Source organism: Salmo trutta, chromosome 28 (assembly GCF_901001165.1).
Source record: "Salmo trutta chromosome 28, fSalTru1.1, whole genome shotgun sequence".
NCBI classification, from domain to species: Eukaryota; Metazoa; Chordata; class Actinopteri; order Salmoniformes; family Salmonidae; genus Salmo; species Salmo trutta.
The window spans coordinates 14,118,846-14,136,395 of record NC_042984.1 but is presented as its reverse complement, the minus strand read 5'-3'; the positions used below and the strand labels follow the sequence as shown (position 1 = coordinate 14,136,395).

At 41.5% G+C, this 17,550-nt stretch overlaps 1 protein-coding gene across 1 annotated transcript in view; it reads left to right on the top strand.

Moving 5' to 3' along the window:
* Window positions 1-10,980: 10,980 nt before the first annotated feature.
* Window positions 10,981-17,550, top strand: part of LOC115165553 (arf-GAP with GTPase, ANK repeat and PH domain-containing protein 2) — a 29,276-nt gene continuing 22,706 nt past the window's right edge. Inside the window, exon 1 of the mRNA XM_029718747.1 lies at window positions 10,981-11,357. Coding sequence (XP_029574607.1) covers window positions 11,195-11,357 — 163 coding nt within the window. The 5' untranslated portion in view covers window positions 10,981-11,194. The remainder of the gene's footprint in view (window positions 11,358-17,550) is intronic.

The following is a 17,550-nucleotide window of genomic DNA, read 5'->3' as shown; positions in this document are numbered from 1 at the left end:
CGTACAATCAGCACAAATCCCTCGGGATGTAGCGCTCAACAGTGCATCTGTCACGAGAATTTTTATCCCAATTGTTGAACTCAACTATCACTCATGCTTTAAATATTTCCCAGAGGTTGTAATGCCCTGGTTAATAAAGAATTGTTCAAAGACTCAGTCTGCATTAGATCAATCCTTTATTCAGAGAACATTCTGAAGTAAAAAATGCATACACAGTCATTTTATAACTCTCACACCCACCTACGCACACACACACACACACACACACACACACACACACACACACACACACACACACACACACACACACACACGCACACACACACACACACACACACACACACACACACACACACAGTTTTATCACTTTTCTACCAGCCTTGGCAGTTTCTCGCCGATCCTCTCCTCCCTAGATTAGAGAGGCCTTGGAAGGGCCCTCTTTCCTGTTATCAGAATCAGAATCAGAAACTTTCTGTCCAAAAATGACACAGAAAAATTAATCCATGCCTTTGTTACTTCTAGGTTGGACTACTGCAATGCTCTACTTTCCGGTTACCCGGATAAAGCACTAAATAAACTTCCGTTAGTGCTAAATACGGCTGCTAGAATCCTGACTAGAACCAAAAAATGTGATCATATTACTCCAGTGCTAGCCTCCCTACACTGGCTTCCTGTTAAGGCAAGGGCTGATTTCAAGGTTTTACTGCTAACCTACAAAGCATTTCATGGGCTTGCTCCTACCTATCTTTCTGATTTGGTCCTGCCGTACATACCTACACGTACGCTACGGTCACAAGACGCGGGCCTCCTAATTGTTCCTAGAATTTCTAAGCAAACAGCTGGAGGCAGGGCTTTCTCCTATAGAGCTCCATTTTTATGGAATAGTCTGCCTACCCATGTGAGAGACGCAGACTCAGTCTCAACCTTTAAGTCTTTACTGAAGACACATCTCTTCAGTAGGTCCTATGATTAAGTGTAGTCTGGCCCAGGGGTGTGAAGGTGAACGGAAAGGCTGGAGCAACGAACCGCCCTTGCTGTCTCTGCCTGGCCGGTTTCCCCTCTTTCCACTGGGATTCTCTGCCTCTACCCCTATTACCAGGCTTACTGGTGTTCTTCCATGCCGTCCCTGGGAGGGGTGCGTCACTTGAGTGGGTTGAGTCACTGACGTGGTCTTCCTGTCTGGGTTGGCGCCCCCCCTTGGGCTGTGCCGTGGCGGAGATCTTTGTGGGCTATACTCGGCCTTGTCCCGGGATGGTATGTTGGTGGTTGGAGATATCCCTCCAGTGGTGTGGAGGCTGTGCTTTGGCAAAGTGGGTGGGGTTATATCCTACCTGTTTGGCCCTGTCCGGGGGTTTCAGCGGTTGGGGCCACAGTGTCTCCTGACCCCTCCTGTCTCAGCCTCCAGTATTTATGCTGCAGTAGTTTATGTGTCGGGGGGCTAGGGTCAGTCTGTCACATCTGGAGTATTTCTCTTGTCTTTTCCGGTGTCCTGTGTGAATTTAAATATGCTCTCTCTAATTCTCTCTTTCTTTCTCTCTCTTGGAGGACCTGAGCCCTAGGACCATGCCTCAGGACTACCTGGCTTGATGACTCCTTGCTGTCCCCAGTTCACCTGGCCGTGCTGCTGCTCCAGTTCCAACTGTTCTGCCTGCAGCTATGGAACCCTGACCTGTTCACCGGACGTGCTACCTGTCCCAGACCTGCTGTCCCAGACCTGCTGGAACCCTGACCTATTCACCGGACGTGCTACCTGTCCCAGACCTGCTGTTTTCAACTCTCTAGAGACAGCAGGAGCGGTAGAGATACTCTGAATGATCGGCTATGAAAAAGCCAACTGACACTTACTCTTGTGTTACTGACTTGTTGCACCCTCGACAACTACTATGATTATTATTGTTTGACCATGCTGGTCATTTATGAACATTTGAACATCTAGGCCATGTGCTGTTATAATCTCCACCCGGCACAGCCAGAAGAGGACTGGCCACCCCTCATAGCCTGGTTCCTCTCTAGGTTTCTTCCTAGGTTTTGGCCTTTCTAGGGAGTTTTTCCTAGCCACCGTGCTTCTACACCTGCATTGCTTGCTGTTTGGGGTTTTAGGCTGGGTTTCTGTACAGCACTTTGAGATATCAGCTGATGTAAGAAGGGCTATATAAATAGATTTGATTTGATTTGATCAGTTTTCAGAGTCATAACCAGGTCATGTGCAGTTCAGTTGTCCTCTGTTTTCTCAACCATCCACTTCTCACCCTTAACTTGTCTCACACACATTATTGGATTATAGTCTTATAATTCTAATACATCTCACATAGTCTTATAATTCTAATACATTTCACATAGTCTTATACGTTTCAGGGTGGAATTCATTAGTCATTACTTTAAACATATAAATTCCTTTATCAGCATCCCACTTACAAACACTTTCGATTAATCTTCTTCATCTATGGTATTATGGTGGTCTGCAAGCAAGCGTTAGAGGTGCATGCCGCCACCTACTGTACGGGTGGTGAACTGTATAAAAAAATATATATAAACATGGGTGTTCGAGCCCTGAATGATGATTGGCTGACATCTGTGGTACATCAGACCGTATACCATGGGTATGACAAAATATTTATTTTTACTTCTCTAATTACGTTGGTAACCAGTTTAAAATAGCAATAAGGCACCCCAGGTTGTGATATATGGCCAATACACCACGGCTAAGGGCTGCATCCAGGCACTCCGCGTTGAGTCGTGCATAAGAACAGCCCTTAGGAGTGGAATATTGGCTTTATACCACACCCCCTCGTGCCTTATTGCTTAAATATACAGTGCATTCGGAAAGTATTCAGACCCCTTCCCTTTTTCCACATTTTGTTACAATACAGCCTTATTCTAAAATGGATTGAATTCATTGTTTTCCTCATCAATCTACACACAATACCCCATAATGACAAAGCAAAAACAGGTTTTTATTCAATTTTGCAAATGTATTAAAAATAAAAGACAGAAATACCTTATTTACATATAATATATCAAGATCCCTTGATGGCCAAGAAGCATTCACTGGTGCAGTCTCAATTACCATTGCGTCTTATACGCCACTCTCAAAAGCTCTTACAGGGTATCTAAGCCTAGCTTTACATGAGAAGGGAGAGACTCATCAAAAAACAATATGGATGAAGTGGGTTTCCTTACTCCATCCACCATACAGGTCAGTCGACGTGTACCAATCACTTCATCTATACTGAACAAAAAATATAAACGCTTCTGCAGGCAGCATGCCAATTGCACGTTCCCACAAAACTCGAGACATCTGTGGCATTGCGTTGTGTGACAAAACTGCACATTTTAGAGTGGCCTTTAATTGTCCCCTAGCACAAGGTGCACCTGTGTGATGATCATGCTGCTTAATCAGCTTCTTGATATGCCACACCTGTCAGGTGGAGGGATTATCTTGACAAAGGATAAATGCTCACCAAAAGGGATGAAAACAAATTTTGTGCCGAAATAAACTTTTGTGTATATAGAAACTTTCTGGTATCTTTATTTCAGCTCATGAAAGACGGGACCAGCACTTTATATTTTTGTTACCGAGGTAAAGACAGTTTCAAGTTGGATATTCGACGGATATTCGCGCTTTCAAACCTCAATAGCTTTACAACCACTTGAGCCACAGACTCCAAATAAGTGTCATGTTGTTGGAAGAATTTCGCATAACATTGCACAGGTCTTATTTTCAGAATTTGGACATTAATTCACTTTCCAAAGCTAATAAACATGTGGAAATGTGAGCAGCATTTTGTATTCCAAGTTGAATTAGTACAAAGTACAAACTTTTTTTACATTTGAATTTCAATAGCTCCTTGGTCATGTGAACTACTGACTTCAAACAAGGTACAGAATGTACACTGACTACCCTTCTATATTGCACACTCTTGTTTGTGTACTGTAAAATCATGCGGTGTAATGTACATTTTTCATAGTTTTACATTTCAATAGCTCTTTGGTCATGTCAATTACACACCTAAGAAGCGTGCAGTGGATATACACCCATATTGCATAACCTCTAGTCATGTATCTTCTATATTGTTGTACATTAATATTAGTTTGACAATTAGGGGGTTCAGTCCAGTGTTGTGTTTACCCTTTTCTTTAATATTTATCTATAATAATTGGTAGTTCTAAGTACTTATTTTCCCTGTTTTTTATTTTTCCACACTATTTAACAATAGGAGAGAGACAAATAATATCTCCTTTCATCGTTAATATCAACCATAAGGTAAAACCATAAAGGAAAATGTACGCGAGTCATGTACGAGAGTCATGTTATTAATTGTCCAAAGCAGGGATGGAGAGTGAGCTAGTGAGGTAGGCTGCAGTGGGTTTGCTGGTCAATACATATGCTAAACATGTAACCACAGTAAGTTTGGCCAGTAAATCAATGAATAAACATTTAATATTGACAAATTAAACAGAAATTGTAGACCTTTAATCTTTTCCAACATGTCAACAGACACTTTACTTCAAATAAGTATATAACATTTCACAGTGTTAACTTTCTCTTTATCCCTGGTTGACGTAAATTTCAGATTCTCTTCAACCTTATCACAGAGTGAATAAATGTAGAGCGTTTGTAGACTTTAAGAAAGAAATATTAAGTGACAGTTTCATCAGTACGTGCTTAAAAGAAAGTCATATCACAAAGATCACAGATGACAGTGCCCACCAAATCTATGACAATAGAGAATTAATTGTAAGCACCAAAGTGTGTTAAAGTGTGTTTGTCAAAATAATATCTGAAAATGTCAGTTGTTGAACATAATACTTCTATTTGCAATAGCAATTTATGATATATGCAGTGGAGGAATATTCCATGTACCAACACTACATGTAGGACGGACATAAGACATTCCCACATACAGTAGACACATACATAGAGGCATTTTTCAGCTGTGATTTTACCACACAGAATCCAAATTGGATATGACAATGGGGCCAGCACAGGATGTAATACACCCTTACAACAATCTACTTTTCGATCTTCTTGACTTATTTCATGTTATCAAGCTCACTCTGACTGAGAAATCCCTGCCTATTACTGTGATTAAAAAGAGCATATGAAACATTGTTTTTCATGAGACCTACCTGTGCGTCTTCCTTTAAGCACCTCTGTTCGAACACCTCTCCTGTCCTTGATCCATACCACATACAGCCATTTGTGGATCTTTTCAGTGTCCATGTAAAAGATATATTTTTTTAACACCCATGTAAAATGAAGGCCTGCAAAGCTTACAGATTTAAGTCTAATAGCATGAGATGAAAGTAGACGAACATCAGAGTGTGCGATGTGAAGGCAAATTCAGTGGACATTCTGAACCTTGTTTGAAGTAGGTAGGTCACATGACCAAGGAGCGATTGAAAATTTTAATTTTGAAAATTTCCTGTAAAATCATGTGAGATGAAAACGGACAAACTAAAGGGTGTGCAATATAGAAGGGTAGTCAGTGTACATTCTGCACATTGTTTGAAGTCATTAGGTCACATGACCAAAGAGCTATTGAAATTTTACATTTTGAAAAATTCATGTAAAATCTTGTGAGATAAAAATAGACAAACTAAAGGGTGTGCAATATGTAGGCCCACTGAGTTGACATTCTGAACCTTGTTTGAAGTCATTAGGTCACATGACCAATGAGCTATTGAAATTCAAAAATGTAAATAAATAATTTAAAATAGTGCGAGATGTAAATCAACAAAAACGTGTGTGCAATGTGTGTCTATGCCATCGGGTTAGCTACAACCAGTTTTGAAAATTTTAGGAGTAATGGTCAAGAGCTATTGGAATTTGAAACATTTGATTTGTCACTATGGTGACGGTTCCTAACTGCTGTTGGTGGCCATAAGGAAAATTACAGGCGAATATCCGTCCTGAAACTGTCTTTACCTCGGTATTTTTGATTTTACGAGACAAGTCAGTTAAGAACAAATTCTTATTTTCAATGACGGCCCAGGAACAGTGGGTTAACTGCCTTGTTCAGGGGCAGAAAGACAGATTTTTACCTTGTCAGCTCGGGGATTTGATCTAACCACTAGGCTACCTGGAAGTATACTTCCTCAGGTATATCATCTGCAACCCCAGAAATAACCCCCTTGACAGGCGCCCTGCCTCGGAAATCTATACACAAAACCTTCCATTCAAACATATTTTTGAGGCGCAAAGCACGCTTCTTCTGTTCTGCAGAAACACAAAAAAATCGGAATAAGACCAGATCGTGTGACTCTCACCGACGCCACCTCACCCAACGCATTCATGATACTCTTTATGACTTCGAACCGATCCCCCAGGTAACATTGATCCAAAACCCTCACTCGTCTATAAATTATTCTATCTAGTTATTTCTTAGTTTCCATCACAACTTTATTTATTTTGTTTCCTTTCTTTTTCACGACTACTCTCATTTTCACCCGACCCACCATCAGTTTCGAACAGAACATCAGCTTCTGCCATCTTCCCTCTTTTCTCAAACAAGGCAGCATGTAATGAATTACTTTTGCATGTGAAAACACAGAATCCTACTTATTACTACACATGCTTAATTACGTCACTTTTGTTGTATAGAACGGGGCACCTGGCTCTTGCCCAAGAGGCAGCCCGGTTCCAAATTGAATGCAATCAGCTTTCAGCTGGTGTGAAACACGCCTACACAGGCGCCCGGGCTAGATTAATCGAACCCCCTAACTTGTCCAAACAGTTGCAACTAAAACAAGAGTTTCTATTGGACAAATTCAGATAGGTCCCTCCCAGTTTCGTTGTATTTGCTTCCGTTTAAGATCCCCCTGCACACAAGTGAAAAGAGGGAGGTGTCATGACGTTTTCACAAGACATAAAATCATCAAGTTTATTATCTCTGTGTTTAGAGTATTTAAAAGAGAAAATGTGCAAAATGTTCCAAATGTCATCATTTTTTAATAGAATATAATTCAATGTAGTAGGTTGGCTACTTTGACAAGCCTTGACAAGGATTAAGCAACATGGTTCAGAGAAATAGGGGTGAGAGAGAGATAGATTTTCCCTTTCGTACAACGCTGTACATACGCTGTACATAGCCATAATATAACATTTGAAATGTCTCTGTTCTGTTGAAACTTTTTTCAGTGTAATGTTTACTGTTCATTTCTAATTGTTTATTTCACTTTTGCTTATTATCTATTTAACTTGCTTTGGCAATGTAAATATGCTTCACATGACAATAAAGCCCTTTGAATTAAATTGAATTGAGAGAGGAGGCTGATGATTATTATGTAAAAAAATATTTTTTATTTTTATTTCACCTTTATTTAACCAGGTAGGCAAGTTGAGAACAAGTTCTCATTTACAATTGCGACCTGGCCAAGATAAAGCAAGCAGTTTGCCACATACAACAACACAGAGTTACACATGGAGTAAAACAAACATAAAGTCAATAATATAGTAGAAAAATAAGTCTATATACAAAGTGAGCAAATGAGGTGAGATAAGGGAGGTAAAGGCAATTAAGGCCATGGTGGCGAAGTAAATACAATATAGCAAGTAAATCACTGGAATGGTAGATTTGCAGTGGAAGAAAGTGCAAAGTAGAAATAGAAATAATGGGGTGCAAAGGAGCAAAATAAATAAATAAATACAGTAGGGGAAGTGGTAGTTGTTTGGGCTAAATTATAGATGGGCTATGTACAGGCGCAGTAATCTGTGAGCTGCTCTGACAGCTGGTGCTTAAAGCCAGTGAGGGAGATAAGTGTTTCCAGTTTTAGAGATTTTTGCAGTTCGTTCCAGTCATTGGCAGCAGAGAACTGGAAGGAGAGGCGGCCGAAGGAGGAATTGGCTTTGGGGGTGACCAGAGAGATATACCTGCTGGAGCGCGTGCTACAGGTGGGTGCTGCTGTGGTGACCAGCGAGCTGAGATAAGGGGGAACTTTACCTAGCAGGGTCTTGTAGATGACCTGGAGCCAGTGGGTTTGGCGACGAGTATGAAGCGAGGGCCAGCCAACGAGAGCATACAGGTCGCAGTGGTGGGTAGTATATTGGGCTTTGGTGACAAAACGGATGGCACTGTGATAGATTGCATCCAATTTATTGAGTAGGGTGTTGGAGGCTATTTTGTAAATGACATCGCCGAAGTCGAGGATCGGTAGGATGGTCAGTTTTACGAGGGTATGTTTGGCAGCATGAGTGAAAGATGCTTTGTTGCAAAATAGGAAGCCAATTCTAGATTTAACTTTGGATTGGAGATGTTTGATGTGAGTCTGGAAGGAGAGTTTACAGTCTAACCAGACACCTAGGTATTTGTAGTTGTCCACATATTCTAAGTCAGAACCATCCAGAGTAGTGATGCTGGACGGGCGGGCAGGTGCAGGCAGCGATCGGTTGAAGACCATGCATTTAGTTTTACTTGCATTTATTAGCAGTTGGAGGCCCAAGAATTGAACCCTGTGGCACCCCCGTAGAGACTGCCAGAGGCCCGGACAACAGGCCCTCCGATTTGACACACTGAACTCTATCAGAGAAGTAGTTGGTGAACCAGGCAAGGCAATCATTTGAGAAACCAAGGCTGTTGAGTCTGCCGATGAGGATGTGGTGATTGACAGAGTCGAAAGCCTTGGCCAGGTCAATGAATACGGCTGCACAGTATTGTTTCTTAGCGATGGCGGTTAAGATATCGTTTAGGACCTTGAGCGTGGCTGAGGTGCACCCATGACCAGCTCTGAAACCAGATTGCATAGCGGAGAAGGTGCGGTGGGATTCAAAATGGTCAGTAATCTGTTTGATGACTTGGCTTTCAAAGACTTTAGAGAGGCAGGGTAGGATAGATATAGGTCTGTTGTAACGGCTGTCTTCAGAGATGGACCAAGGCGCAGCGGGATTGTGGACACTCATGTTTATTAAATCAACAAAACAAGTAAAGTATCCACTGGAAAACCAAAAACAGTACTCACGACAGCAAACAGTTTTGCAGGCTCACAAAGCAAGTGCAAAAACAACCACCCACAACCCCAAAGAAAAACACACACACCTATATAGGACTTCCAATCAAAGGCAACTATACACACCTGACTTCAATTGGAAGTCCCAATCATCCACACAAACATTCCCAACACAAACATGCCACGTCCTGACCCCAAAACTAAAACACTAGCTCTATCTGCTGGTCAGGACGTGACATCTGTAGCAGTTTGGGTCAAGAGTGTCCCCCCTTTGAAGAGGGGGATGACCGCAGCTGCTTTCCAATCTTTGGGAATCTCAGATGACACGAAAGAGAGGTTGAACAGGCTAGTAATAGGGGTTGCAACATTTTCTGCAGATAATTTTAGAAAGAAAGGGTCCAGATTGTCTAGCCTGGCTGATTTGTAGGCGTCCAGATTTTGCAGCTCTTTCAGAACATCAGCTGACTGGATTTGGGAGAAGGAGAAATGGGGAGGCTTGGGCGAGTTGCTGTGGGGGGTGCAGTGCTGTTGACCGGGGTAGGCGTAGAAAAATGCTTATTGAAATTCTCAATTATAGTGGATTTATCGGTGGTGACAGAGTTTCCTAGACTCAGTGCATTGGGTAGCTGGGAGGAGGTGCTCTTATTCTCCAAGGACTTTACAGTGTCCCCGAATTGAGTTTGTGTTGCAGGAAGCAAATTTCTGCTTGAAAAAGCTAGCCTTGGCTTTTCTAACTGCATGTGTATATTGGTTTCTAACTTCCCTGAAAGTTGCATATCACAGGGGCTGTTCGATGCTAATGCAGAACGCCACAGGCTGTTTTTGTGTTGGTTAAGGGCAGTCAGGTCTGGAGAGAACCAAGGGCTATATCTGTTCCTGGTTCTAAATTTCTTGAATGGGGCATGCTTATTTAAGCATTTAAAAATAACCAGGCATCCTCTACTGAAGGGATGAGGTCAATATCCTTCCAGGATACCCCGGCCAGGTCGATTAGAAAAGCCTGCTCGCTGAAGTGTTTTAGGGAGCTTTTGACAGTGATGCAGGCAATCAGGCAATGATCGCTGAGATCTTGGTTGAAAACAGCAGAGGTGTATTTAGAGGGCAAGTTGGTTAGGATGATATCTATGAGGGTGCCCGTGCTTACGGCTTTGGGGTGGTACCTGGTAGGTTCATTGATAATTTGTGTAAGATTGAGGGCATCAAGCTTAGATTGTAGGATGGCTGGGGTGTTAAGCATGTCCCAGTTTAGGTCACCTAGCAGCACGAGCTCTGAAGATAGATGGGGGGCAATCAGTTCATATATGGTGTCCAGAGCACAGCTGGGAGCAGAAGGTGGTCTATAGCAGGCGGCAACGGTGAGAGACTTGTTTTTAGAAAGGTGGATTTTTAAAAGTAGAAGTTCAAATTGTTTGGGTACAGACCTGGATAATAGGACAGAACTCTGCAGGCTATCTCCGCAGTAGATTGCAACACCACCCCCTTTGGCCGTTATATCTTGTCTGAAAATGTTGTAGTTAGGGATGGAGATTTCAGAGCTTTTGGTGGTCTTCCTAAACCAGGATTCAGACACGGCTTGGACATCCGGGTTGGAAGAGTGTGCTAAAGCATGAACCTGAACATGAACCTACTTTCCATCACTGTGATTGACATTATGAGCCATGACACCCCATTTCAGATCCAAGCCTCACCATCTAGGGACAGAGGCTCTCGTTATTTCAAATCAAATACATTTTTATTTGTCACATGCGCCGAATACAACAGGTATGAATGCTTGAAATGCTTACTTACAAGCCCTTAACCAACAATGCAGTCCTATTGTTCATACATGTAGCTCAGTAAACACCAACAGTTTACATACATATTATACATGAAATTGTATATTCATGTAAATTCTAAACATTGGTGAGAAAATAGAGTGATTTTTGAATCAGCCGTAGGGACCTTTACAATGTGTAGGCTAGCCCTGGTGCACAGAAGACTCTCCTTTAACAAAAAGCAAGCAACCACACAGTAAAAAATATCGTTTGAAATCAGGAAGTGATTTCAAAGCTGTCAGAGGAAATTGAAAAACGTTGCAATGAGAGCTCTGGTGTCCTGCGATCTAAACTATTGAGTGTAACTTTCTCTTGGAGTATATTTTTTTGCATTTTAACGGAATGAACAGTTGTGGAATGAAAAAGAGAGGACTTCAAATGGGCTGAAGCAACTGGATTATTTAACCAGTTTATTTCAATCTACATACTTCAAGATGAATAGCAGCAATAAATTGTCTCAGTCAAGTGCCATAAGAGCAGAGGTAAAACGGCATGAATCCGTTCAGAACACAATCAACAAACTGTTTAAGCAGTTTGACAGGGTAGGTGATCAGCAGCTCCGCTCTGGCCTTAAGGTTTACCTCCACAGTTTTCAAGGTAAGCTCTCCTCTCATTACAACATGGGCAAGCTGTGTTTCACTTCAAACTAGAATATTCAATTTTCAATTGCTGTGACCTATACCATGGTGTTACTGAACTGAACTTGTCATATAGCATTCACACGTGATTTATGCAGTTTTATGTTGTAAATGAGTTTATAGCTATGCTCCCTCTTGTTTTCGATTAGCCAATGTGAGGTATTTTTTAGCCCATTTACTATAGTACAGTTGCTTAGTGGTCCAGTTTGTTTGTACCTTGTGAGTGTATTAGAAAAAACAACTGACTTCAGATCATGATAAGATCAACCTCTTGTAGCTTCCTGTGTTTGACTGAGGTTGTGACTCTTTCTTCCACACATCCTCTCTATCAGTTCAGTGACAACACTTTTAACTAACCTGTCTCTGTGGTCATTGCCATGGCAGCAGGTTTGTTCAACCCAGAACTCTGGGCTTCTAGCCTACTTCCTGTCTGTCTGCCACTCTTCTTATTCTTCTGTTGCTCTCAAAGCCATTTCCTCTCAGACCAGGACAGTTTCTCAGCACCATAGTTTGCATGCGAATTGTGTCGCTTTTGTCACTTCCTTCATCCGGCCTCCCACAGTTGTTTAGTTATTTTCTTGACTTCACAGAGACTCAATGTATTACTCTCATCCTCATTCTCGTTGTTTGTCTCTGTTTAACAAGTGAATGAGATTAAATTGCATAAAGTAATTGGTTAACCATTGCTATGTGGATCATGAATGTATGATTTAATAAAGGAGAGCTAGTCACTCTTCCGTTTGACTGATGAGACAAAAGTCACTAGAATAGTTGAGAGCCACTGGTGCTTTACTACTCTGTGTCTGCGTCCCAAATGGGACCCTATTTTCTTCATACTGCACATTTTATTATTATTTAACTAGGCAAGTCAGTTAAGAACACATTCTTATTTACAATGATGGCCTACCCAGCCATACCCAGACAGACCTGGGACAATTGTGCACCGCACTATTGGACTCCCAATCACAACCAGATGTGATAGAGCCTGGAATCAAACCAAGAACTGTAGTGACACCTCTTGCACTGAGACGCATTGCCTTAGACTGCTGCGCCACTCTGGAGCCTTTGTTCCTTCTAGTATTTCTATTTCTTTCTATTGCCCTCCCACAACCACTCCCCCACCCATCCCCAACCAAAGGTGTCACCCCCTCAAAATGCTGCAAATATTTACACAAATAAGATAAGACCTGGAGGAAAAAATAAAGTGTGAAGGGCTATGGTCGAAAGTAGTGCAAATGTATAGGGAATAGTGTGCCATTTGGGACACAGAACTATGTGTTGACACGTTTTGAGTAGATGTGTATGATCTGCCAGACCTCTGCATGGCCTTAGAAATATATGCCTAATATACATTCAAACATTTATTTTACATACAGTGCCTTCAGAAAGTATTCACACACCTTGACTTTTTCCACATTTTGTTGTGTTACAGCCTGAATTAAAAATGTATTACATTGAGATGTTGTGTCTCTGGCCTACACACAATACCCCATAATGTTTATCGACATTTTTACAAAGTAAATAAAAAAACCTGAAATGTCTTGAGTCAATAAGTATTCAACTCCTTTGTTATGGCAAGCCTAAGTAAGTTCAGGATTTAAAATGTGCTTAAGAAGTCACATAATAAGCTGCATGGACTCACTCTGTGTGCAATAATAGTGTTTAACATGATTTAGAATGACAACTTCATCTCTGTACCTCACACATACAATTATCTGTAAGGTCCCTCAGTCGAGCAGTGAATTTCAAACACTGATTCAACCACAAAGACCAGGGAGGTTTTCCAATGCCTCGCAAAGAAGGGCACATATTGGTATATGGGTAAAAAAAAAGCAAACACTGAATATTCCTTTGAGGATGGTGAAGTTGTTTACACTGTGGATGGTGTATCAATACACCGAGTCACTACAAAGATACAGATGTCCTTCCTAGCTCAGTTGCCAAAGAGGAAGGAAATCGCTCAGGGATTTCACCATGAGGCCAATGGTGACTTTATAACAGTTACAGAGTTTAATGGTTGTGATAGGAGAAAACTGAGGATGGATCAGCAACATTGTAGTTACTCCACAATACAAATCTAAATGACAGAGTGAAAAAAAGGAAGCCTGTACAGAATAAAAATATTCCAAAACATGCCTCCTGTTTGCAATAAGGAACTAAAGTAAAACTGGAAGAAAATGTGGCAAAGAAATGAACTTCATGTCCTGAATACAGTTATGTTTGGAGCAAATCCAACACAACACAACACTGAGTACCACTCTTCATATTTTCAAGCTTGGAATTGGCTGCATCATGTTGTGGCTATGCTTGTCATCTGCAAGGACTAGGGAGATTTTTTGGACAAAAATAAACAGAATCGAGCTAAGAACAGGCAAAATCCTAGAGGAAATCCTGGTTCAGTCTGGTTTCCAACAGACACTGGGAGACAAATTCACCTTTCAGCAGAACAATAACCTAAAACACAAGGCCAAATATACACTGGAGTTGCTTACTAAGATGACATTGAATGTTTCTGAGTGGCTTAGATACAGTTTTGACTTAAATCGGCTTGAAAATCTATGAAAATACTTGAAAATGTCTGTCTAGCAATGGCAATGATCAACAACCAAGTTGACAGAGCTTGAAGAATTATTTAAAGAATAATGTGCAAATATTGTACAATCCAGGTGCGCAAAGCTCTTAGAGACTTACCCAGAAAAACTCATAGCTGTAAATGCTGCCAGTGGTGATTCTATCATGTATTGACTCAGGGGTGTGATGACTTCTGTAAATGAGATATTTCTGTATTTCATTTTCAATACATTTGCAAAAATGTCAAAAAACATGTTTTCACTTCGTCATTATGGGGAATTGTGTGTAGATGGGTGAGAACAAAGTATATTTAATCCGTTTTGAATTCAGACAGTAACACAACAAAATGTGAAACGAGTCTAACGATATGAATACTTTCTGAAGGCACTGTAATTCATAAGTTTGGCTATCAAAAGTTCAATGGCAGCCATGATCAAAGAATGCCCATCTCAGATGGATACCATTTGGGATGCTTACATAGTGTGGAGTACACTGGTGGAAAGAGGGGCGTTTCTGTTAGGAATTGAATGCTAGTCGAATGAATGGGGAGAAGAAGTGATGCTCCAGGGTGCAGAATGAAGCCATTTGAATTGAGATCTGTCACATACAGCAGCTCTGTTCACTTCAGCATGCCAAGAGGGTGGGAGATATCTGTAGAGAAAACTAATTAAAGAGGACCAGGGATGGTTCACAGCAAAGATGAAATAATATGAAAAATCACAGCCTGAACACTGCTCTCTGTCAGTGTCCATCTGACTCTCTCTCTCTCTCTCTCTCTCTCTCTCTCTCTCTCTCTCTCTTTCTTTCTTTCTCTGTGTGTGTGCGCGTGTGTGAGACAGGGAGAGAGAGCGAGAGAGAAAAAGAGAGAGGGGAGCGCACACATCTCTGATATTTCTTACCTTGTGCAACTGGATTCTTCCATCTCAAATCTGTGGGTGTCTATATCAGATTCATTAGATTAATCAAGAAACAGAACAGAAATATACATAAACCTCTTGCACGTGAGTAATTCAACACAAACAAAATAGGATTATATGGACACACGGCAGTTGTTCCTGTTTTAGATGTTCTGCAAGATGTTTACACATAAATTGAGCTGCTCTCCAAAAACAATATGTTGCATTAGTCGCATGAATTCACTTCCTCTGTGTTTGAGACTGTAGTCATGTTATTTCTAGGTTGCGTTTCCCCCCTGTAACTGAAACACTGTCAGAATCTTTTGTATTCCGTGTGGTCATGGCTCCCTCAGCGACAGTGAGAGGGTAGAGGGAGGGAGAGTAGGGGGGAGAAAGGTGGGTAGCCGGATGCTGTGTATTAGGATGTCAGCAGGGAGAGACTGAGATTTCTAGTGTATGTGAAGATTCTAAACATATACAACCCTCACAAAACTGTTCGTAGACAACAGGTTTTAACAAAGGAAACCCATAAAATGTGTGTAGAAAAAAGATGAAATGTGTCATAGAGATGTATTACGACATTAATGAGTCTATTATAGAACATTTTATTTAGATTTTTTCTTGTAATGAATTTAGCTTGAAATTATCTTTTTGATGTCGATTATGTTCTCACCTTCTCACACTGCTAATGAACACATCCTGTATGTGGTATAGATGCTACAGATCAGCACATTCACACAGGGATCGTCACTCACATACACACACGCAGACACACACACACACGCTGACACACACACACACACACACACACACACACACACACACACACACACACACACACACACACACACACACATATAGATCCTTTGGTGAAAGAGTATGAGAGGAGCAAGGACAATTGTTCACCCACTGGAGCTGGGAAGATCCTAGCACCTTAGTAACAAGCCAGATCAGCATCTTGAGTAAAGCCTGAGGGGGAAGCTGATGATAACCATAACACTGAGTGGCTGTGATGACAGATCTTCAGACAGCTGTGGTATAAAAAGAACAGACAAGGTAGAGGAGAATGTGAAGTCAGTCTCTATTTTTCTTCCTCTCCACTCGCCCTTGTTCTGTTCCACTGTCACTCTTCATTACTCTCTCTACACCTCCTTCCTCTTTCATTATTCTCTCGTCCCCTCTCTCTCTTTCTCTCTCTCTGATCTTTCTTCCTTTGGTGTGTCTTTCCTTCCTTCTTGCACCAGCTTGTTTCTGTGCTTTACCACCAGCCCTTTTTACTTTCGTTTCTTGAATCTTTATTTTTTTTAGAATCTTTGTTTTTTGTAATCTTTATTTTTTAGAATGTTTATGTTTTTTGTAATCTTTATTTTTTTTAAAATCTTTATCAAAGTACACATTTTACAATCATAATAGTTCATATACAGTGGGGGAAAAAAGTTTTTGATCCACTGCTGATTTTCTACATTTGCCCACTGACAAAGAAAGGATCAGTCTATAATTTTAATGGTAGGTTTATTTGAACAGTGAGAGACAGAATAACAACAAAAATATCCAGAAAAACGCATGTCAAAAATGTTATGAATTGATTTGCATTTTAATGAGGGAAATAAGTATTTGACCCCCTCTCAATCAGAAAGATTTCTGGCTCCCAGATGTCTTTTATACAGGTAACGAGCTGAGATTAGGAGCACACTCTTAAAGGGAGTGCTCCTAACCGCAGCTTGTTACCTGTAAAAAAGACACCTGTCCACAGAAGCAATCAATCAATGAGATTCCAAACTCTCCACCATGGCCAAGACTAAAGAGCTCTCCAAGGATGTCAGGGACAAGATTGTAGACCTACACAAGGCTGGAATGGGCTACAAGACCATCGCCAAGCAGCTTGGTGAGAAGGTGACAACATTTGGTGCGATTATTCGCAAATGGAAGAAACACAAAAGAACTGTCACTATTCCTCGGCCTGGGGCTCCATGCAAGATCTCACCTCGTGGAGTTGCAATGATCATGAGAACGGTGAGGAATCAGCCCAGAACTACACGGGAGGATCTTGACAATGATCTCAAGGCAGCTGGGGCCATAGTCACCAAGAAAACAATTGGTAACACACTACGCCGTGAAGGACTGAAATCCTGCAGCGTCCGCAAGGTCCCCCTGCTCAAGAATACATATACATGCCCGTCTGAAGTTTGCCAATGAACATCTGAATGACTCAGAGGATAACTGGTGAAAGTGTTGTGGTCAGATGAGACCAAAATGGAGCTCTTTGATATCAACTCAACTCGCCGTGTTTGGAAGAGGAGGAATGCTGCCTATGACCCCATGAACACCATCTCCACCGTCAAACATGGAGGTGGAAACATTATGCTTTGGGGGTGTTTTTCTGCTAAGGGGACAGGACAACTTCACCGCATCAAAGGGACGATGGACGGGGCCATGTACCGTCAAATCTTGGGTGAGAACCTCCTTCACTCAGCCAGGGCATTGAAAATGGGTCGTGGATGGGTATTCCAGTATGACAATGACCCAAAACACACGGCCAAGGCAACAAAGGAGTGGCTCAAGAAGAAGCACATTAAGGTCCTGGAGTGGCCTAGCCAGTCTCCAGACCTTAATCCCATAGAAAATCTGTGGCGGGAGCTGAAGGTTCGAGTTGCCAAACGTCAGCCTCGAAACCTTAATGACTTG